General features: G+C 44.3%; 1 protein-coding gene across 1 annotated transcript in view; it reads right to left on the bottom strand.

Moving 5' to 3' along the window:
- Positions 1-1,399: 1,399 nt before the first annotated feature.
- BIN2 (bridging integrator 2) overlaps positions 1,400-24,811 on the bottom strand; it is a 319,199-nt gene continuing 295,787 nt past the window's right edge. The window contains exon 10 of the mRNA XM_078688858.1: positions 1,400-2,786. Coding sequence (XP_078544984.1) covers positions 1,415-2,786 — 1,372 coding nt within the window. The 3' untranslated portion in view covers positions 1,400-1,414. The remainder of the gene's footprint in view (positions 2,787-24,811) is intronic.

The following is a 24,811-nucleotide window of genomic DNA, read 5'->3' on the forward strand; positions in this document are numbered from 1 at the left end:
TCTACCGCGAGATTTTAAAATAAATTGCCCTTCCCAAATACACACATTACACACATTCTATTTCATACCTGGACAACGTCGGGACGGGCTGCTAGTATATATATATATATATACACACACACACACATACATACATGTAGGTAACTCTGGGAAGTTCCTAAGTTTTAGTTGGAGAAGTACTCCTTTATATAGAACACTCTACAACATTCTTAAATCTCATGTAAAAGTCTCTGAAGTTGTACACCTTCCTATAGCAGCAAGAAAATACTAAGCTCGTTCTTTTCTTTGTGGCTTTGGTGAAGAGGCCAGGAACCCCTAAAACAAGGCAAAAGTGTCTGTAGTTTAGGGGTAAGTGTGGTATTTTAATATAACATTTTTCAAAGTCAATAGTTTTACCATAAGTCTCGAAGAAAGTAGTGCATTGTCCACTGATGAAATGAATGACAATTTAGAAACAAAACAGAAAATATATATATATATATATGTTTAATTAGGTTTATATTTTACTAAAAATAACGTTCTTAAACTGTTCCATCACCCAGAACGCCTTTGGGCTTTTGCTTCTGGTCAAAAAACCCTTTTGTGTCTTTTCAGAACATTTGCTCTTGGGGAGGTTCAAGCGTCGGCTGAAATTTGGGCATTTTTGCTGGTCATTGTACTTGTGCTCATTTCAGATGCTTTGTTTTCTGGAAAGTAAATAAGGCATACATTGTTGCATCTAGCATTAGGAAATACGGTATATACACACACACGCACACACACACACACATCTTTACATAAATTACACATATTCCTCTAATGTCTCAACGTCTCGAATATCTACCAAGTGGAAGTCCTCTTTCGCAGCCCACATTAATTACCCTCAAGGGTAATTGATGATTGTTTTGTGGTCAACTCTCCAGACCCATATTGTAGAATTGGGGCTGCCAACATCTTGTAATGCAAATAGATATTGAGGTTACTTTCTAGACCTTACAGGCAACAGTTGATTGGACCTTGGTTTTTAGAACAAAATTGTGACCAAGCAGTTAGTGCTGCATTAAGTTTGTTTTTGCAAGGTATTTTTGGAATGGTTGACATTCTGTATTATAGATGTTGACAGCATGCCAGCCCTTAAGAAGCACAACTCAATCAGCTGGGGATTGCTAAAGTTTATCATATTATTAACTAGATTTACTTAACGCTGGATAGAGCAATGAGAAAAGATGGATGGATGGGCGAATTTCTTCTATGTGCGGTATATATATGGTTCTCCAAAGCATTTTAGCAATCTATATATGTAATAATCTGAGCAAATGATCAAAGCCACTTCCAAAAGAATATTTGTTAAAGCGGGTATTTTCATTTCCTACCCTACATTTTTGGTTTAGTATACAATAAGATAAATGTTATATTATACCTGTTCAGATGTTGGCTAGTTTATTTCATGTATTTTCTTTTCATTCTTATTGCTGTTTACTGTCTCTTCCTGGTTGTTTTCCTGCACAGAACACCCCCCTTCCAACTCAAGGTTTTCTTCCTTTCTCAGGGTTTCAGCTGAAAGATGCATGCCTGAGTGCACTGGGTGTGATGACACTTTATCTGAATTAACGAGAGATTGATTCGTACAGGTGTCTTTGTTCAACAAAGAGGTGCTCTTTTCTTGGTAGATGATATCTTTAGATGGCGAGGAACAATCTGCCTGTTTGTTTAGATCATCATAGGCAGCCTCTGGAAGAGAAGGTTCTGGAGAGACATTTTTGTCAGCTGATGTCTCTTCAGGAGCTGGACTTTCTTGAGATATTTGTCCTTCAGATGGTGGATAGGCTTCCTTGATTCGGGTTTCGGATAATTCAGCATGCACAGCCACAGCTTCTTCTGGTGGTGTTGAAAGACCTTTGCCACATTCTTCCAATTCCTGAGAGAGTTTGATACCTTCTAATAAAATTTGTGAAGGTTCCAGAAGTCTTTCGTTATTTTCTTTTAACACCTGGCAGTGTTCAATGTCATGTTCTTTTACTGAGTCAGATTCTGCTTTAGGCAGTGTTTCAGCTAGTTTAGAAGGTTTTTCCTGATCTTCAGCTGGTGGAGAAAATGTTATGTCTTTGTCTACTGATCTGGAGGATTCTGCAACTTGTTGCCCAGATGATTTTGAAGGTGCTTCTGGTTGTCCGTCTGACAGCCAAGCGGATTTAAGGATTCGTTCTTCAGTTGATTCAGGATGTACTTTAGCTTTTTCTGAGATCTCAGATGATGGTTTTTGACCGTCTGAATTTGTTGACAGCTCTTTGTCTTCTAATGGTTGTGAGGGCAACGTCGCACTATGGAATATGTTTGAACTTGATTCAGCCTCCTCTTCTTTTCCTGTATGTCCCATGACTTGTTTTAGGGAAGCTTCAGAGTATTCTTGGACTTCTGCTCCTGATGCCTCTGAAGATGCTTTATCTTTCATCGTTAGGCAGGATTCAGAGTCTCCATCTGTTGATCTGGTTGGTACTGTAATTAGTTCTGATGGGTTAAAAGGTGGCTCAAGTTGCTTTTGTAATGGGTCATCAACTTGCTCTTCTAATGATTGAGATGGGCTGATTGCTGTACTACTTGCACCTTCAGCAGAATCTGAATCATGGGTTTCACTGATTTCAGACGATGTTGACACAGCTTCTTCATTGGTTGATATAGAATGGTTTTCACTGCATGATGCGTCTGCAAGAGCCAGCTCAGAAGTTGAATTCAAGCTGTGCTCCGGGGCTGACACGGAGATACCTGAAGGGCTCATGGGAGCAGAGATGACCAAAGAACGTCTGTTGCTGAAAGAAACACAGAGCCAGATTATAGTAACTAGACCGCCACTGTTAGCCAAGCCAATCCATACCAATTTAATTAATAATCACTGTATAGCAATTGCACTTTGAAAGTAGCCAATAATATGGTATCAGTCTCTGGCACAAGATATCAGCGTGCAGGAGCCATTTTCCCAAACCATCACAATGGCAGTGACCTACTATACATGCATAATGAGTTGGGCTGGGCAGAGTTCCGCTACGTGGAACTCTGCGAAGTGACCAAAAATCTCTGTCGCACTACGTGGAGTCCCGCAAGTGGCGGAGTTCATTTGGTCCCACGGTTAGCGTTGATTTTCAGCACCGGGTGTTTGTCCCGCGCTGTAAAATAAGCGCGAACTGTACCATGCATAGCTTAAGAGGGCGCTGCTTCTTTTCTACTGCTCGAGTAGATTTTCTATTCAAGCCGCAGCTTTCTCAACACGAGCGCAAGGTTTCTCAATGCGAGCGGTCACGACTATCGCAACAGCACGTTGAGAAATCCGATTGCCAGCATTGAGAAATCTCGCTGGGAGGTGGATTTTCCTGGCTCGCACTCACCAACCTGACGTTGGCGAGTGAGGAAAAAACTCCGCTCTATTATGCGGAGCTGAGTTTTTTGCAACTCCACATGCTCCGTGGAGTGCGGAAAACTCTGTAATCTCTGCGAACAGAGCGGAGTTCACCGCCCAGGCCTAATAATGAGCCATTTTGCCAATTAGCATGTTCTGATGCATGCTGCATCCCCATTGGTTGCCCAGCGCTGACATGACCAGCAACAAACAATGATGTTGGAAGAACGTTCCTTTTTAAAAAAAAGAGCTGCCTAGTGGTTGAATCTAAATATCACTCTCAAAATCAGAGGCTGATTTTGATACCGGTCGGACCGCACACTGATAGGCCGTCGGTTTTGGTCCGACAACCCTTCGGGTGGACTGCCAGATTACAATCCTGGTGGTCGGACCCTAGGCGGTTGGGGGCAGACCACTACTTCCTACAGGATCAGTGATCCCATTGGGGCACCAATTTGAATGTAATCCCGAATGGAGGCAGTGTCGAGGCAAGCACTGCCTTTTGGGATTACAATATCCCTTTCTGACAGCCCTTTCATGTGGGAAAGACCACCATGAAAAGGCTGTCAAGAACAAATTGTGCGTGCTCCATCCGTTTGCACATGTGGTGCCCCCAGGCAACTCCATGCACTGTGTGCCATGCACCACAAGGTGCGTGACACACAGTGCATGGATGTGCAGGAAGTGCTCCTTTACGCGCAGGCTTGTGCAGCTGCCATTTTCCTGGGCTGCAGTACAAGCCACTGTGTAAAGGAGTACTTTGCAACCACCAGCTTGCCATGATAGAAGCGGCGGTCTGACCGCCCGCTATCCTAATCAGGGCCTTAGTGTCAGTCAATGTGTTGCAGGCATCACCTGAAACTCAGAATCAAACTTAATGTTACCTTTGTTTGTGATGTCCCTTGTTCTTATCAGCCTCTATTGAAATAACGTTACCATATTGATTCATCACATGCATTTAAGCCACCCTTCCAGGTCAATTTTAAGTAGTAACTCCTGTCTAAGGGGTCTCAAACAGTTCTTCATCAGGTGAAAAATATTCAGCCAGTCCCTATGTTTTTAGCTTGCACTGATTTTATTTCTGATTTTACTTTTCTGGTCCATATCTTTTTAACGTCATTTTTGTTGGGCAAGGCTGCATAAAGCAGAAAGCAAAGAGATTCCACACCAGACATTATAATAACAATCGTACTTTATACTGCGTGTCTCTCATTTCTAAGCACTCTCAACATCAGGGCTTCCGAAGGGAAAACTAAGGATGTCTGATGCCAACCTAGGTCAATGTACAGGCAAAAACATTGCTAACCTCTGGACATACATGGACCCTGTACAAACCATGGGGCATATTATCAAGGACCGCGTTAAAATTATATTGGGTCGAGGGGCAGAAAACTGCCGCTAAAGCGGCGATAATGGGCTTGATAATATGCCCTGGAGAATTCCAATAGAAGCCCATGTTCACACCAGAACATGGACTTCTATTGGAATTCTCAAGGGGATACCTACGGGTCGAGCTAGCGCTATATAAAACTTTAAAAATAAAATAAATAAATAAATATTATCAAACCCATTATCGCCGCTTTAGCAGCAGTTTTCTGCCGCTAAACCAGCGATAATCTTTAACGCAGTTCTTGATAATATGCCCCCATGATCACTGAGGGTTGCTCCACAACCATAAAAACAAGACATCACAGTTACATGGTTGTAGTTACTCCAATTTCTTTGCCACACTTTTCTAACCAAAAGTTGAAAATGTCATAATTATAATAATGTCCAGTTTGGGAACTCACTTCTCATTGTTCACCACCTCGTGATTTGGAGATTTTTAACCACCCCTGTTTAAAAGTTGGCAAAGGAATACAGGATTCTAACCTTACAGTCACATAGTTCTCCATTGGGTTTAACGCGAGCAATGTTTTCCTAATGTTACCAATAAGTAATCTCCGTTACCAAAAGTCCAAGTTTTGCTCATCACAGTCCTGGTCCCCAACTCCTCTCCCGCATTGATGAAGGAGGATCTGGTATTGGAGAGAGGATTATGGATAAAGGGAGTGGTGGCCCATGTAAAGATCCAGCGTAGTGGATTGAGGGAACAGCAAACAACACTCCTTCCTTGTGCATAAACACTGCTGTATGTTTCGGGATGAAGATTCACCTCTGCACAGGTACATACTGTGATGAGGAAAGCAGACAAAGCGGTAATGGCAGCGCCAGAGCTTAATGCTGCTTACTAGAGGATTTACTGCTAACCAAGGGGTGAGAATCAGAGACGAAAGAACACCGCAGGCATTGACTTGCAAGGATATTGGGCAGAGCTATTGCTAAACAAAAGACTCCTCTCGCATGCTGAGAAGAATCTACTGTCCTGAATTCAAAGAGTGTTTCCATGTTTCGAATATGCTTTTTTCTATAGCGCCATGTTCAGCACTTCCCAGGCTTCTAGTCGCTTTATGTTTTTGGGTGATTTCTGCAATTGTGGGTTTAGCCAACATAGAATTTCGATGTGGTCATGGGGAGAAGAAATTAAACAGCCTTCTGGCCCATGTAGACATTAGTGACGTGCTCTTCAAACAATAGCAGCCCCCCCCCCCCCCAGCGCCTTGAGACCCTCACGGGTATGTAATGTGCTCTATAAATGCCTTAATTGATTGATTGACTGATTAATGGGGCAAGGGTTGTGTCCGTGTCCCAATGACAGTGCTGTATGAGGACTGGATCTTGTGTCCTACCAACATAAGTTATGTGATGATAACTGTGTTCTGGGTTAACCATCGTGGGGAGGCACACATGAGGCTCAATGTTTGTTTACTGCAGCTCCCCTCAGGTCATTTGCCAATAGTACTGCTATCTTTTTATTTTTGGTGACCTAGCAAAGCACTGCACAGACAGCCTTGTGCGCCTCAAACTGTTCACAGTATGACTGAGATTCTTCTCTGAGTGTTTGTGTGTGACACTGGTTTTTACATTTTTGACATCTCCCTAACTACTAGTCACTTTGCGATTGGGATAGATCTTTCATCGTCTCATCCCATTTCTCTTATTTTACAGCACCTTGATTCTGAGCACTTTGTCTAGCATTTCCCAACCTGGTGTCACATTTTTAGGTCGAGCCTAGCGGCAGCGCGCATGCACTACTCGCTCAGCGAGGCATGCTGTAGTACAGTATGCCGTGGAAGCCTCACCCACTCTCCGCCCATATTTTTAATTGGCTGGTGTCATTGTCCTTGGTAAACGCTGGTTTCCGATTCAATATGAGGCTTGTTAGTCCCTCCTTGTTACCGCCTTGTCTCCTTTAGTTACCGCCCATAAAGACTGGACCTTTTACTTGTGGTGTTACACGGTCGGCGTTATGTAGTCGGTGAGCACTATTTTCTTTCATGACTAATGTATGCAGGACATTGGCGGCCGTTTCTTGCATTTGCCGTGTAGCCACACAGCACTTGTGAGACAATGGCGGCCACTTCTTGTATATGGAGCTCTGCTCCACCAAAGCCCCGCCAAGCTCCTCTGTACGCAGCCGTACTGGGTGCCGCACTATAGGCAGGACATGCTGTGCGGTTTCTGGAACCGTTTTTTGTATTCATTTATACTTGCTTACGGAGGTTTGATATGTTTTTGCCCTACCCCCCAATCCCCCATCAAGCTCCTCTGTTCAATACTTGCTTTTAAAGGTTTGATAGGTTTTTGCGTCCCCCGCCCCCTCTCGCAAAACTCCTCTCTTTGCGGCCATACTGGGTGCGGCACCACAGGCAGTATGCAACCTTTACAACGCAACTTTTACATCGCAGAGCCTTTACAACGCAACCATTACAACGCAAACTATTACAACGCATTGCTCTGGGGGGCGCTCTAGGATAAGGAATAGGTTAATTTACTATCCAATAACCTTCCCTAGTGTCCACGGGGACTGGAGTTGGAATAGTAAATTAAACTATTCACTATCCAGCACCCCAAAGCACTATGCGTTGTAATGGACTGCGTTGTAATACTTGCGTTGTAAAGGCATGCGGTGTAAAAGCATACGTTGTAATGTCATACATCCCCACAGGCATCAGGACGGCCCTTTCTCTTGGTAAAGTTTAAAAGCATGACCCTATACTTCCGTGCACACAGTAAATAAAATAGTTTTACCTGACCGCCGTTCCCCAGTGTCTCTCCCCTGCTCAGACCTGGATACGGAGGGAATGAAGGTTTCCAGATGGTGCAGTGACGGGGGAGTGGTGGAGGCAGCTCCTTTCCTCACCACTTCCCTTCACCATCCCACACACGTAAACGTTTCCATTCTCTAATATTTTAGTAAATGCGCGGGTTAAACTGCAGCGTTTTCTTTATTCGACGCGATGCTTTAAGTGACGTGAATGTAAACTTGGTGGTGCAGCAGGCAAGGAAAACAAGTAGACTTGATGCGCTTTGAGTCACTTATTTACACTTCAGTAAATAAGCCCTATATGAAGAACGGCAAGTGTAATACAGCACACGTATTTCAATGCTTATAGTATGTACTGTACATTAGACTTTATTTTTTCTAACTTTGGAATCTTCTACATAGTGGGTTCATTCTGGTGCACGCACAAATGCCTGGAATCAGTGGGGAACAACCTGAGGCGTTCCGGCGGTGTTAGAACGTTAAACATTAACCCCTTTGCCGCTGGCGGGATTCCCCCGCTGTGCTGGGGGGCGCGTACAGCGCCCCCATGCTCATGACGAGGTCAGCTCGTCATGAGCCACGGCGCTCCAGTGCTCATGACGAGCTGAGCTCGTCATGACCGTGCCCGTTCCAATGGAACGTTCAGCACAGCAGGGGAATCAGCTCAGCGTGTGAGAGTTCCAAGAAACGGGCGCGGTCATGACGAGCTCAGCTCGTCATGAGCACCGGAGCGCCGTGGCTCATGACAAGCTGAGCTTGTCATGAGCGCTCAAGAGGTTAGAGGTTAAACTTGCAGCTCCGGTTCATGTTTGTGTGTGATGGCTCAGGCCCAGGTATCACATGTCAGTAGATGAGTACCAGCCCAGTGGAAAAAAGGTAACACTTTCCTGTACAGTAGGGGCGTATGGTCGGACCGGGAGTATCAAGGGTGTAGAGACGCTTCCTGAAGAAAACAATAAACCTTCAAACCTTTTTTTGGTAGACAGCTTTCGGTATTTTATATTGGCATGCTTGTCGAAACATTTGGTATGGGGTTGGGTTCTGTAGAAAAAAAGAACTGGTAAATAACCACCTGATCGGCAGAATGCATATTTTATCATTAAGCGCACTTTTATTGATATATGCGCATGTGGAAATCGGTTTCCCAAATTAGCTGGTACTGTGGCGTTTTAGTGACAACAATCTTTTGTGAAGAATAAGTTGAAACCCCCCAAATGCCTCAGTTTTACGAGCTGCTGAAGAAAGGTGGCACTAACTTGAAGTTCCCTTGATTCTGAACCTTGTTAGGACTTAGTGAAGGTAGTTTAGTGAAATTTAGATGAAGACTAGCATGTCGATAAATCAGACAGGTGGCTGGCTGTTGCCTTGGAAATAACAGTCTACCTGGAGAAGAGTCAGCCACGTGCATGGCATGTAACACGTTTCTCAGAATTGCATGCCTTGTAGTCGCACACCTTGGCCCTTATTAATATTTTTTCGTAGGCCTCTGCCCTTCTGGTGATTTAGTGCCAACTCACATATATTGCGTGTGGCTTGGGTCTGCTGTGAGAACCTTGCTCGAATAGGCAGATACGCTTTGTGGTGTGCAGACAGATTGTCAGTCTGTGGTTAGTTTTCCAGTGACTGAAGTCATTTGGTTAATTTTGAAGAGAGTCGCCAAATGTTTCACTCTAAAAATATTTGTGATCAGCAATTGATAATGCTAATAAGTCGTTTTATTTGAGTTGCACGTTTAAAAGAGTGAATGCTACTATAGTGTTGTTGAAGGCTTGTAAACAAGGTGGAAGAGATGTGGCGCAGCGGCCAGGGTGCCTGACTCTGGACCACGGGGTTCACGGTTCAATCCCAGTGCCGGCTGCAGGTTAGCCTAGCACCATGTGACTCTGGGCAATAGCTTGTTTGATCTTCCCGACAGCCCCCAGCGCCTTGACACACTTGGGTAATTGGGCGCTTTACAAATACTGGATTTCATTGCCACAAACCTGGCTCAATGAAAGTAGTGTACTGATTTGCCAAAGATTTGGCTTGGGCATGCATCATATTCTTAACAGTGATCCGATTAAGAGCATATCAAATTGCAGACATTGCTGCCCCAGTAACATTTCACCAGTTAAGGTGAGTAAACAATTTAAATATTATTTGTGCAAATCAGTCCACTATGATGCAGTGTGCCAGCAGTTTCACAGGTACTGAGAAAGGCTCCCTGTATCCATCCCTCAGCATCCCCTAAAGGGACCGCATGCACTTTAACCCCTTGCATGCTGCCGCGATTCTGCGCCTGTGCGGCACTTTTAAAGAGTGGGCGGGTTCATGACGGCCCCCAGCCGTCATCAGCACACGAGCGCCGTAGTGCATGACGGCTGGGGGCCGTCATCAGCATGCAAGGGGTTAATAACAAGACCCAGTGGCGGTGTGCATTGCACTAGTGTTTGTCCTGCACTACCGTATGTCATCTATACTCAGGGCCACTGGAATTAAATGCCTGTGTGGGCACTGTATTTTTCGTATAATTCGGAATGTGCCGCATTAGCCACATAGTCTATCATCTACTGTATAATTGCAAATTTTAACAAAAAATTATTTCTAGTTTAAATGCTCCAAAAGTTACTAAAAACGCAGCAACATGTGGAAGGCCCTTTGCATAGGTTCACTGGTTACCTTTCTGTTGCTTATTACGATATTTGGGAGCTAAACCAACACGAATGATGCGCAAGTATGCCTAGACCCTGTTAAGTGTAAAAATCTGAAAATAATGAATACTATCACAGAATGTACCACATGCTGCATAATTTGCCTTTCCTTACCACTTAGGCCCAGATGCATCAAGGTAAAATCCGCTCGCAAAGGGAATTATAAAAAAAAGACAAAAAAAAAATTCCGAATTCTCAGAATCTGCCAATTTGCGACCGGTATTTTTGCATTTGGGATGCATCATCCCAAATGCAAAAATCGCAAATTAAGAAATCGCAAAATTGCGATTACTTGCATTTAAGGAATCTCAAATTGAGATTCCTTAAATGCAATGCATTAAAGTTTAAAAAATAGCGATTTCTCTAATAGGGCTCGCAAATTACCATGAAATTGAACTTCATGGTAATTTGCAAAAACTTTGAAAAATGCACTAAAGTGCATTTTTCAAAGTTTCATGTTGCGCACACACATGCCCTAAGGGCATGTGTGTGTGCAACATATGTTCACAGATCAATTTCAGGGGTGCAACAGGGTCGCACAGTTTTTAAAAACACATTTGAAACCGTATGAACCTACCAGGCTTCTCAGATCCAGCCAAGCCAAATTGATCTTGGTTCCGAAATTTAGACGAGCCAGATGAGGAGGCAGAAGTTTCCTACTACACACAGCAAAGGTATGGAACCTGCTTCCAATCTCTATAAAAAACAGTCCATCTCTGCTTTCTTTTAGAAAAGCAGTGAAAACTTGGCTCTTCACTGCTGCATGCTAGACTGTGCGGTCGGCCCAGAATATCTCTACTGTCATAGCGCCAAGTCGCCCATGGGCATTCGCGCGCTCTATAAAATGATAAATCAAATCAAATCAAAATCAAACCATCTGATGCAGCTTGCATAGCATACTCATTAATTTATTCAATACTGGGTAGCATCTGCTGGGTAGGATTGACTGGTTAGTTGTTGAGAGGTTGAAGGTAGGTATCAAGGTTATTAGTAAACAGTTTCCTTGAAGGTTGCGTCTTCTTTCTTGGACGACGATTCCATGTGAGGTGACCTTCTAACAGAGGTGGATAAGAAATCCTTGAGGTCTACCATAAGCTCTAGCCTCCCATGTTGAAAGCCTCTCTGAGAGGTGATAAAATGGTTAGAAGTCTGTGGGCTCTATCAGCTCTTTAGGTTGTGAAATAGCCCAAGCAACTAGTGTTCTAGGGCTTAAGTTTGTCTCCATAATGTTGAATTATGTGAAGTTGTTTGTGGGTGCTAAGGAGGTGCAAAAGTTGATTGATCTTTCAATGGTAGCTGTCGCTCCTTCTGTGCATGTAGTAGGTTTTAACTAAAGGCAACGAGGAGCCACAAACCTGAATGTTTTAAATTGATTGTGCATTTCAGTGACAGGAGTGTGGTACCTGTATTGCGAATGAAGATGGTAAGGATGCCTCAGTTTAATAATGTTCTTGTATTGTACATTGAAACTGCATGTTAACTGTACTGCAGTCTTGGAAGATCTATATATACCTTCCAAGGATGAGTGTGTGTACTAGTTCAGCGAAAGGATGGATAGTTGATTTTTCTAGAAAGCTTTAGTTGGGTCTTGGCTAGTGACTATGCTAACAGTCAAAGTTTGCAGGCAGTGACAAGGGCTCTTATTTAGTGCCTAGATGTTGCAAAGAGGCATATCCAGTCAGACGTCTTGGTGGGTGGCAACAGGCTTTGATAGTGCCAATACAAAGTGATTGCAGGGTAGCTTTGAAGTCCACCGTAGGGAACTTACATGATGCTTGTATGTGGATGCCCAAGGGTATTTATTTTATTATCATTAAATAATTTGGATCATCTTGGATACTGTACATGATACAGCTTGTTCAGGGAGCAAATACATATTTTAATACAAGTAGATAAAAAGCTGAAAATATGTTTCCTGAAATCTAGTAGGACATTAATCATGAAATGTGATATCTGCAAGCATCCACCCATCCGCTCCTCATAGGTCCCCCATATACTTAGACGATTTAGCGATATTAATCCCGGTTCTTACCCTTCCCCCCCTCCCCAAACTCATGGAGTCTACTTGTCCCCAAATGTCTAGATTTCTTCATTGATGGAAGAAAGTCTAGACTCTGGTCGTGGAAGGGAGATTCTTCTATATTGTGCCCATTTTGCCATATTTTGTGACATTTCTGCGGCAGCCTCGCGCGGCATAAACTGGATTTTCTAGACTCATGCACCTATCTAGATGCTCCTTCTATTTCTCTAAGCTCGGGGGTTCATGTCTTTCCATGCTCTGGCAATGTCTTATTTGGCCACAACCAACCCCATCCATTTGAGGGCTGCCTGGTATCTATTACTGTTGCCACCCGAAGTGATGTGCAATAAGGTAAACTTGGGATCCCCTGGCAGGCCCCACTGCAATATTTGGCCCAGACAGGCCAGCACCCCTTGCTAGAGAGGCCTCAGAATTCCACAGTTCCACACTGTATGAACAAAAGTCCCTATATGCATTCCACAACGCAGGCGCAACAGAGAGGCTACCAGTCCCATTTTCCATAGCTGTTCTAGTGTGATGTATACCCAATGTAAGTATTTAAGTGGAAACTGTTGATATTGTGATGCTATCGCTGCTCGGCTGGGTGATGCAAACACCTCCCTTCGTCGACTAAGGGGCATAAATCTGCAACCCATGCCACTCTCTGAGTGTTAAATGTGTTTTTTGAGATGACCAGGAGGATCGGGATAAAGCCTTGTACCTGGACCTAGATATACAGGTTCAAGACAACAAACTAATAACGACGGTCCATCAGAAGCCGACCGATAAAAATTCGTTATTACATTACAGGTCCTTCCACCCAGGGGCGCTCCGGGACAATCTCCCGGTAGGACAATTTTTGAGATACCGCAGAAATTGCTCGTCCACTGAGAGCTACCTTGAACAAACTGAGGAACTTGCTAGTAAACTCACCTTGAGAGCTTACCCTCGGAAAGTAGTGAAACAAGCACACAAGTGGGCTTTCAACACCCCAAGGGAGGCCTTATTGGAAAGACACACCAGAGAACAGAAGGAATGCATTTCGGTGGTCACCACCTTCGGCCCTTGCTCCACAAAAATACGCAAGATAATCAGAAAGCACTGGCATCTTCTGAGTACCAGTACGATGCAAATGCCTCAACCCAGATTCACCTTCAAAAGGTCCTCCAGTCTCAGGGATCGACTGGTTCACACACGACCTGCACCTTAGACGAAAGAATCTGGTATCCCACCTGGACACTATCCGTGTGGTGGATGCACAGTGTGTGCACTAACGAGTAAAACCAAAATGATCACACGATCCAATGGGAAGACTTGGCATCTCAACAGTTTCAGTAACTGTAATTCTAATAATGTCATTTACAGACTCACATGCCCTTGCAAAATGCATTACATAGGGCTAACAACGAGGAAAATTAAAATTAGAATTCAAGAACATCTGAGCACACACAAAACAGCCAAACTGACTACTAAACTGGTACAACATTTCATTACACAAAACATCAACCCAGGGACCTGCGGTGGCTCGTGATTCAGAAAGAGATGGGTGACCAGTTTAATATGGAGAACAGACTCTTTAGGAAAGAGGCACGTTGGATTTTCGAAGAGGGGACGGACCGGCATGGTCTTAATGATATTATTGAGTGGAACAGAATAGCTGCCCCTTAGTCTACATAACATTGCGCTTATGTAGAGGCTGTGACCATCTGTACCAGGCCCGACCAATAGTTGGCGCTTTACCAGTCTGTTATGATCTAAATAACGTAAAGTGTCCAAAGTGGGAGCGAGGATACTAAACTTAACAGTACCTGGCAGCATAATGTATGAATAGTACTACCATGATATATATGAGCAGATGTATCAGCAGTGAGATGACCCACTGGGTATTCAGGCCGTTGAGTGGAAATAGCCTTGTATTGGAGGTGTAATGACTAACATAGGTGCTTTACCAAGTAAACATATATGCACGAATAATTAACTACACACACACTTTCTAAAATGGTTTTTAAAAAAAGTTTTTATAAAAAAAGTCTTTAAAAACCTTGGCTGTATCCCTGACATTAAGGATGGGTGTGTCACTCGTAATGAGTGATAATATTGGAAGAAAAGTAATATAAACTTTGGAGCCTGAAACCACCATTGCGACCAATGCCATGCCGGCGCTGTGTACTGGCTATGGTAGCTTTTTGAATAATTAGAGGTGAACACCCCGCTCCAAGATGGCCGCTGTGTACGTGGCAAGCGTCTGTGCCGTCATTCACGCACCAAGCAGGCTGGACGGCCCCGCAGACGCAGAAACCACATGGGCGGGTTCGGCGTTCTTAAAAAACAAACACCGGTGAGCATCCGACAAAGGCGGGTGAGCGGAGGCCACTCCTGCACGAATTACGGTAAGGTGAAATCACCTCCGGTCGGGTGAGCAGAATAACGCTGTCAGGCCCGGGCATATTTTAGAACGTAAGGTTACGAGAGAGGATGACCAGCTGATCTTGCTCGATCCCCCTCGACTTAAATGCCTTTTTTAAAGAAAACATGACCCGGATGGCAACGCGTCTTTTCTTTAAACACATAAATATATACCCAAACTGGATGGCGGGCCATAGAATTGGAGACATGTGTGGGGGACTAGCAGCCCAATAGTGTTGGAAAAAGGTGGAAAGAGGTGTTAGAGATCTATGTAAGCATGCAGATATGGAGGGGCTAGCGACGAGAGGCAGTTTTGAAGGGACATGATTGCCTCTAAGGGCTTAACTGACCATACAGGTTTTTTTGCCCCTTGTTTAGAAACTGACCAAGGGCGGTTCACTGATCTGAGTTACAGGGTCCAACATCCCTGATTCTTCTACGGGGGCATTGGTAGGCATGAGTTCAACAGCCACCTGGTAATGTATTCTTGATATACTAGATGTTGGAGTTGCAGCTGCCGCTGGGGTTTCCTAGCAAGACACAGTGAGTAAATGTTTGTTTTTATTTTATGTACAACCATAGGTACAATATACGGAGAATCAAAACGTGCAGAGATCACGCTGACCCTTAACCCTGATGAAATTACCGGTAAAGAAAACTAGGCAATGAAACATGTTGGTTTTTTAAGCAGAGTGGGCACACAGCATGGAATAAAATTAGACGAGCCAGTGTAGCCTAGCTCTTTTTAAAGGTGGTGGGACCAGATCTCAATGTGTGAGTTTGGCATACCACAGTGGGTCACCTACACATAACACGTACAGGTTTCCTTTTCTGCACTGTTTTTGTCCCCCTTATTTGTTGACAGTTGGCAGATGCTGATGATGAGAACGTGAGGACACAGGCGAGTACCAGCCTGTACATTCCTCCCCGGGTGTTGCTCCCGTGAGGCTCTGCCAACTCCCCTCCCCCTTTTTTGAATGATACACCTGTTCAGAAAGGCACAATAAGGTGAGGGTTCAGTCACATGGTTGTCTCGCACACATTCTTACATTTTTTAGTTTGAAACTTGTGACTTTACTGAGCACACGTAGACAGGAGGTTGTAGAATACGCTCTGTTGAATGGATACAAGTACAGAAACTAGGGATCTTAACAAACTTGCATGCCAAAGGGGGATCTCTGGTTAGGCACACAACCAGTCCAGAGCTCTGTGAGTTTTTTACCAGACTTGAGCAAACAGAAGGAGATGATGGACGGAGTGCCAAAACTTTTCGGACACTCACGCCCAGTCACAGATCTGGGTTGAATCCATCATCGTTATTTAGCTCACTTCGCCACCCCAGTTCAGACCCAGCAGCCATATGCAAATCAGTTTTGGCCCTGTGCCTCATGGAAACAGTCCAGCCCAAACTGCCAAGCCCGTTCCTCCCTGGACTGGAAACAAGCATCCTGGGACCAGTTTCAGGGTAACACGCCTCATCAGCCAGGCTAGCTTGAATCCAGTGGCAAAGTGAGCAAGGACCCATGTCTGGGCATACCCTGCCAGCTTAAGGCAAACAAAGCAAACACAAGGAGATGATGGACGGAAACTTTTCAGACACTCACCCCAGTCACAGATCTGGGTTGAATCCATCATCATTCTTTAGCTCACTTCGCCACTCCAGTTACGACCCAGACATATGCAAATCAGTCTTGTCCCTATGCCTCATGGGAACAGTCCAGCCCGAACTGCCAAGCCAGGTCTTCCCTGAACTGGAAACATGCATCGTGGCACCGATTTCGGGGTAACACCCCTCATCAGCCATGCTAGCTTGAATCCAGTGCAAAGTGAGCAAGCAACCCACGTCTGGGCATACCCTGCCAACTTAGGGCGAACAAAGCACACACAAGGAGATGCTAGACAGAGTGCTGAAACTTTTCAGACACTCATCCTCAGTCACAGATCCAGGTTGACTCCATCATCGTTCTTTAGCTTACTTCACCACCCCAGTTCAGACCCAGCCATATGCAAATCATTCTTGGCCCTCTGCCTCATGGGAACAGTCCATCCCAAACTGCCAAGCCAGGTCTTCCCTGGACCAGAAACAAGCTTCCTGGGACTGGTTTTGGGGTGACACCCCTCATCAGCCAGGCTAGCTTGAATCCAGTGGCAAAGTGAGCAAGAGACCCACCTCTGGCACACTCTGCCAACTTAGGTTGAACAAAGCAAACACAAGGAGATGCTGGACAGAGTGCTGTAAACTTTCAGACACTCACCTCCAGTCACAGATCTGGGCTGAATCCATCATCGTTCTTTAGCTCACTTTACCACCCCAGTTCAGACCGAGCCATATGCAAATCAGTCTTGGCCCTGTGCCTCATGGGAAGAGTCCATCCCAAACTGCCAAGCCAGGTCTTCCCTGACCTTAAGTACCACCCTGGTGTCTGGTGAAAGTGGGTTTATTCCAGGATTACCATATAGTAGAAGCAGAAGAGGAAACATTTCCCATCGCCTAACGCTTAGAAGCGAAGGCTAGATCATCAGGACATCCAAACCAACATTTATTAATAATGATCAAATGTGATGCTCAATAATAGATCATACCCGGGTAAACTATGCCCCCATCGTCTATTTCTAACATTTAGAGATGGCACTGCGAAGGGTCTGATGATTCCACAGGACGCTCCTTAATTCCTGCCTTCCATGTTTTACAAAGGTTTGTGGTAGAGTGAAGTGGTAACGCTGTAGTTGGTAGAGTAGATTTGGTAAGGCTATCATCTTGAATATAGAAGAGTGGCCCTTAACACACAACTGGAGCTTAGACCAGTACTCAGTGTTTTGGGGCAACTGTGTTATTTGGGGCTGGATGCTCTTTTCCCATGCCCTCTGTGAGTTAGACGTCATGTAAACCCCAAGATATTCGAAGCCCTCTGTATGTCACTGGCCCACTCCTGCTATGGGGTTGGGCAATTGATCAGATATATTATGTATTTGGTTTTGTTCAGGTTGAACCATGTGAACACACCAAAAATATGCAGGATCTAGAGGACACGGGGTCCTGAGTCTTCAGGCTCAGCCCTAAATATGAGGACATCATCCACGTATAATGCTATTTGATCAGAAACGTCTGGCATCCAATCCAATCCCCAGGCCAGAGCATCATCCCTCACCCACTGAGCCAAAGGCTAAATCCGCAAACTAAAGAGTAAAGGTGATAAAAGGTACCCTAGCCGAGTTCCCCTACATATCTGAAACCTGCCAGAAGCAGAGCCACTCACCCGCATTCGGGCCAAGTCTGTATACATCAGTTGTACTTTGCTAATAAACTTAGGGCCAAAGTTGAATCTAGCCAGAAGACAGAACAAAAAGACCAACTGTATCGAGTTGAAAGGGATGTATGACATTACAACGCATGCTTTTACCACGCATGCCTTTACAGCGAAGTTTTTACAACGCATGCTGTTACAACGCATAGCATTAAGGGATGCTGGATAGTGAATAGTTTAATTTACTATTCCAACTCCAGTCCCCGTGGATAGTAGGGAAGGTGTTGGATAGTAAATTAAACTATTACTTATCCTAGAGCGCCCCCCAGTGCAATGCGTTGTAATGACATGCATTGTAATAGTTGTGTCGTAAAGGCACTGCGTGGTAAAAGTTGCGTTGAAAAGGATGTTTCCCAGTCGAAAGCTTTCCGAAAGCCATCTTGCAAAAGTTCATGTGGTTCAAGACTCAGTTAGTTCGGTGAAGGCTTTGATGTCTGGGAATATCAATTGGACTTTTAGCTGTAGGTCTCAGATGCCTTCTAAGATGGAATATGTGGAATGTATTCTGTAAGAAGAAGGGATCAACAGGTTTAATGACCGTGACTGTGATACACAGAAATGTGACGCCTATCAGCCTGGCAACTGGAAGCCAATGTCAAGAAAGCCTTTAGAGCTGGGGAGATGTAGTCCTGGGGACGTGAGTGTAATAGCAATTGAGTTTTGGATCTCTGGAAGTCTGCACAGTAAATATGTTGGTGCTCCTTGGTATACCCAGTTTGTGTAGTCCAGTGTGGATAGAAAAGCAGCATTGGTATCCTGAACATGTTTTGTAAAACCAAGAAGTGAGAATACTGTGTGCTGAAGTTGCAACACATGAAGACTTGACACTACATTGGTATGTGGTGTCATGGTGTAGTTGGAGCATAACTCCTGAACTTTTATACTGCTGTTTGAAATGTTGTGCAAGTTTTATGACTGAACCCTTTTGGCTCCGAATGGACTCCAGAGCTGTGACATAGGTGTTAGAATGGAATGCAAGGAAAGCTTGTTTTAGAATGTTGAGTTTGCAGTCACACACACGAATAAAGACATGTAATACTTAGATCAGTGTTTGGTGTAGTTATTGACAGGTACCCATGCCAGGTAAGATACTACCATAGCGATGAAATAGGGGAGAAGTAACCCAAAGAACAATGTGTTCTCCCAGAGAGTTTGCCGTGGTCCAAGCAAACTGCTCGTGCATGCCAGATTTGTTGCAGGCGAAGTAAGGAATTGGTGCTTCATGAATCTGGAGTCAAAGAGGAGCGCCAGTTGCCATACATAAAGGTACCGTGCTGCCACACAAGATAAAGTTGTACATTATATGGAGTGCTAATGCTGAAGGCGTATTCAACCAGGTTTACAAAGAAGAATTGCTGATAATCAGCACTTGCCAAATAACGCTGCGAGCAGAAGCCCTGCCTTGCAGAGATGCGCTAGGTGTCAGAAAATGCACATTGACATTTAAAAGACAAGTAAATGACTTAACGAAATCCATTAAAGAGAGTCATTGTACTTGGTGAAGTGGCTCAGGGACAAGTGACCGGGGTCGTTTTTCCTAACCCGTCTATACCTGAAGGGGACACCACCAAAACTGCTGAGTGGGCTCAGAACAACTTCACAGGTCTTAGATGAATAAAGAGCCAAGAACACCTTTCGGAATAATGAAACTGTTCAGATGGCTGCAAAGAAAGTCACATTTCCAGCTATCATTAAAGGTGATTCAGAGACCAGCACATCGCAAGGTCTCACAGATGAGTTACCTAAACTAAACCACAGTAATCCACCAGTGGTGACATTAAGTTCCACACTGGTCTACAACACTACTGCGTTCCTGAAACACCATCACCTTTCGATATAGCCAAAAAGCAAAATATTGGCGATAGATGGACTGCCTGGATAGAGACATTTGATGATTTCGTTGAAGCACTTGAATAGTCTGATAACAAAAAGATTATCAAGTATCTCAAAAATCTTGCTGGTGATGGTGTGAAAGAACTCATTAAGAAAATGAAGCAAACTGACGAAGAACTCTCATACTGTCAGATCAAAAAATGCTAAATCTCAAGTTCAATCCAATACCAAACGTTGATTACAAAAGATACATTTTCAGTCAAAAATGCCCCCAAAAAACTGATGAATTTGTGGAGTCACTCAATACACTCATCGAACACTGTAAGTTCAATTAATTTAATGATGACGAATCTATTGATGGATACTTGCCAGATTCACTCAGACGACGAATGCTGGCAGAAACTCTTAGTCTGGAGCCAGTATTAATGGCTGGCAGAGCAGGGGAGTGTGCTGAAAGACAAGCTGCTGATATGGAGGAGGAGGTGCCCAGAGTCAATCATTCATGAGTATAAAAAGTAAGCCAAAGCAAAAGACTGAAAGACACAGAGTGATGTCTACATGTAAAAAGAAGTTGTTTTAGATGTAATTTGTATTTCCACACAATGGTAAATGTTCCGCCATTGAACAGATATGTAAAGGCTGTGGGAAAGAGAACCATTTTGTGTTGGTGTGTAAAGCGAAGGAAAAAGTGCATCGAGCCACGATGATTAGATGGTCACCATAACATTCCAGAGGCAACGTTCGACACACACCCACAGGGCCACATCAATTGAGGCAAATTGACACTCAACAAAGTTGATTGTCCTCCAAATCATTGTCAAACAGTTATTCTGCCTCAATATCAAGTGAAAGTGAGGAAGATGGTTGTGCCATGTTGAAGTTTACCTCAGATTAACATGCGCATGTCGGACTCTCTGTATGTGAGGAAAAATGTCAGTCAAAGCAAAATCGACATGCCAAAGCACCAAAGTCATACAAACTTTGTCCGATGATTACGTTGAAAATAAATGGTTGCTCGATACCTATCATCATTGGCAGCGGTGCATCGATAAATATATTGCCGGAAGAGAAATACAATTAAATATTTCCATTGCCATGCCTTAGGCCATCTAACACCAAAGATTACACATTGGCTGCATCGACTCCCATGGTAAGTCAAGGTTCATTTATGGTGACAATGAAACAGAAGAAAATGTACGTGCAAGCACCCTTCCATGTGCTTCAAGGTACAGCGTCAAGTGCCTGTCTGCTCAGTTTCAGTACAGCTGCTGATATGGAACTGATATCAGTGAAGTACAACATGAAAGCTCATCACAAAATAGTAAGTAATTCCCTTCGATATTTCATAGTTTGGGAAAACTTAAGACTATGAAAGTTAAGTTGCTCAGAGCCATAGACAAATTGCTTTCCTTTTACCAGATGCTGTTGAAAAGAACTTGAACCATTGCTTAAGCTTGACATTATTGAGCGTTTAACTGGTCCAACACCAAGGGGTTCTCCCATGGTGGTAGTGCCCAAAAAGGACAGTGAAGGAGCTGTACACATATGCGTCGACATATGTCAAGCAAACAAAGCAATTGAACGAGAAAGACATTCAGGTCCACACATTGCTGACATGATAACTAACCCTGGGCGAAGTACTACGCTACGCTCGCGTAGGTTGCGCTATTTCGCACTACGCCAATTGCACGTAGCACAGTGCAAACACGCGTAGCGTAGTGCAGCGGTCATTTTTTGCTTGCTCGCGGTCCTCAACAGCAAGTTGGAGACCGCGAGCGAGCAAAATGACATCCAGGCGAGACTTTTTCCTCGTTTGTGATCAGCAACATCAAGTTGCCGATCGCCAGCGTGGAAAATAAACCTCCCTGCGAGATTCTCAATGCGGAGAGGTCAGGTTTCTCATTGCGAGTGGTCGCTTATACTCGCGACCGCTTACGATGATAAACTACCAGTCCGCATTGAGAAAGCTGCTGATCGAGTAGAAATCTACTCGAGCGGCAGAAAACGACCGCTTGTACTGTGCAAGATGTGGTTTGCACTGATTGCACAGTGCGGACAAGCATCCGGCACTGTGCAATCAGTGCGAACAGCATTTTGCACAGTGCACAGTGCACTAAGCAGTTCGCGTAGCTACGCATAGTGCGAAGTGCACTTCCCGTAGCTATGCGTAGCTATGCGAACTACGCCCAGGGTTAATGATAATGCAACTGAATGGTGCAATGGTCTTTTATTGCCTTGATTTAAATAAAAATTATCATAAGTTGAAATTCGAAATAGATTTCAGGTAAAAACAACCTTTGCTACACATATTGGGTTGTTTCGATACAAGAGACTTCATTTTGGTGTGTCATCGGCTGCAGAACTCTTCCAAGATATCATTCGACATGTCATACAGCCTGTTGTGAATCGATTCAATTATAGCGATGACATTGATTTTCGGAACTACACAGAAGGAGCATTATAAAGCTCTCACACAAGTATGTTGTTTACTTACTGATGAAGATTTGACTTTGAATGCAAACAAGTGTGAGTTCCACAAGACACAGTTAACGTTTTTCGCAGTATCTTTTCAGATGGGGTATGACACCTGATCCTGCAAAAGTACAAGCACTGCGAATGCTGATCTCCCACAAGATGTTTCAATGACACATTCGTTTCTTGGCATGGCCAGTTACTGTTCAAGATACAAACAAGACTTTTTTATTACAAGTGCTCCATTGGGAGAGTTAACGAAGAAAAATGTTTCATTTAAGTGGTCACAAGAATATGAGAGGAGTTTCAAGAAGATCCAGCAAACCATTGAAACTGCTGCTGAAATGGTCTACTTCAATCCAAAGCTTCATACAGAGGTTGTTCCTGACGCTAGCCCGGTCGGGTTAGGCGGTATCTTTGCCCAGCACAGCGAACATCCAAATGCTCAAAGGCATATCGTGGCATATGCCAGTAGAAGTTTGTCCCAGACAGAACGCTGTTACTCACTGTCAGGAGTTGACTCTGTTGTGCCTACCTCAATTGCAGGAAGTAGTGGCAGCAGAACTACATCTCCCAGAAGGCCATCCTTCTGGGAGGGATTCATTTATATAATCACGTACTATGCATTGAGCGTTGTACGTGATTCTGGTTGTTGCTGGATTTTCGGTTTCAGAGCGGCTGCTCTGTTTTCCGCTGCTCCTGTCCTGGTTACGCAATCTCTGTTGAGATGCTGAAGGATTTCCTTGTGTTTGCTGTTTGGGCTCATTTGGAGCCGTCAGGCGCGTTCTGCTCGGCCGAGCCTGAACGCCTTCATTCTTCGGCATTTCCCCCTTGCGGCTGCGGTGGGAGTGCTTCCCTGTGCCTGCCTCTTCAGCCGCCTTTCTCCCGTCTATTTCCTTTACCCCCGGCTGCAGTAAAGAATCAGGATCCCTGCTAGGCTGGTTGGAGGCGGACGTCTGTGTTCCCCGCTGGAGCTTCATTGTCGGCTGTGGAGCTCTCTGTGCATGGATTGGAGGACCGGTAAGGTCTCTGGGCATCTGGAGTGGATGACCGGTTAGGAGACCTTTTTGTTCTTTTGGTTTTGGTGCTAGTCTATACTCTGGAATAACGAACTTGATTGCTGGGCCAGCTGGTTATTCTTGGAGTCCTTGTTTTGACATTCTATTATTGGAACACTCTGTGAACTGGCTTTTCAAACATTGCCGTGTTCTTTTTGGCAAAACTATATTCTTTGTACCTTAGTAACAAGATGCTTACCTGGTGCGGGAGTTGGCCTTTCTTTTGGATTTAAGAGTGTGTGACAGTGGGTATGTATGTAGATCATCATTGGCTACTTTCAAGCATGGTAACGCTGTCTAGACTCTAATGACATGTGTTTGATTTCGAGATGTGAATATCTTCCCTATGGTGAGAGAAGTATCTTGCTATTGAGAGAGAGGAAGGGTCCACCTCAGGGACGATCCTTTTTAGGTATGGATATGACACTAGTGAGAATTAAATGAGAGTATTCAGGTTTATGTACCCTATTAATTGTATGCTAATTTTGTTTCAGGTTTCCCTTTTCCACTGCTGCACCTACCCTAACCCTATCTCTCGCTTGATTGCCTTTACACTCTGTGTACATATTAGTCAGAGTGTGGGAGAGTCAGGAGGGGGACCCCTAGGAGCATCGCCCTGATCCTGAGGAGCTCGGTTGTCGTGACACTCACAACTTGAGAAAAAAAGTTTAGCCGTGGTATGGACTTGTGAACATTTCCATGTATTCCTGTACAGAAAGTCTTTTACGTTGGTAACTGATCATCAAGCTTCACTGACTATCTTTGACAATCCAAATTCCAATATACCTCCTCATATTGAACTGTGAGGACTATGATTACCAGAATACAATTATATAATTTTGCATCATCCAGGGAAGGATTAACACCCTACCGACTAGTTTTCCATACTGCCTATACAAGGTCAGGGTACTCAATTCAAGACTCCCAAAGCTTACATTAATTTAATTGTAAAATCAAATACACCAGCTGCTATATCCTTAGCCCAGGTCATCACTGCCATGAGCCATAATAGTGACATGCTAAAGTTGAAAGATATCATCACGCATCAGTCATAGAACCATCACACACAACGTCTCTCCTGTGATGGTGATTATCAAAATTACAAAAACATTTAAGATGAACTGTCCATAACTCAGGAAGGAGTTATACTGCGAGGGTCGAGAATCCTGATTTCAGAGACTCTGGGGCATAAAATAATTGAAGTAGGTCACGAAGGACATCGCGGTATTGTTGCCATCAAAAGAGGTCTTTGAGACTGAGGGGCACATTAGGATGGCGGGCAGACTTTGTCCGCCCGCCATCCCGACGTAAAACGGGACCGCCCGCCATTAAGGTGGCAGTCCCGTGGGGGCCATCCCGCATTTTTAACATTACCGCCCGCCGCAATGCTAAAAATGCACATTTTGCACTTCAATGCACAACATGACAGGCACCGTGCGGTGCCTGTCACGTTGTACAGTGAAAGCCCCACATATGCACCCCCACCACCCCGGACTCCCTGGGGGCCCGC

The sequence above is a fragment of the Lissotriton helveticus genome, chromosome 1_1, assembly GCF_964261635.1.
Source record: "Lissotriton helveticus chromosome 1_1, aLisHel1.1, whole genome shotgun sequence".
In the NCBI taxonomy this organism is placed as follows: Eukaryota; Metazoa; Chordata; class Amphibia; order Caudata; family Salamandridae; genus Lissotriton; species Lissotriton helveticus.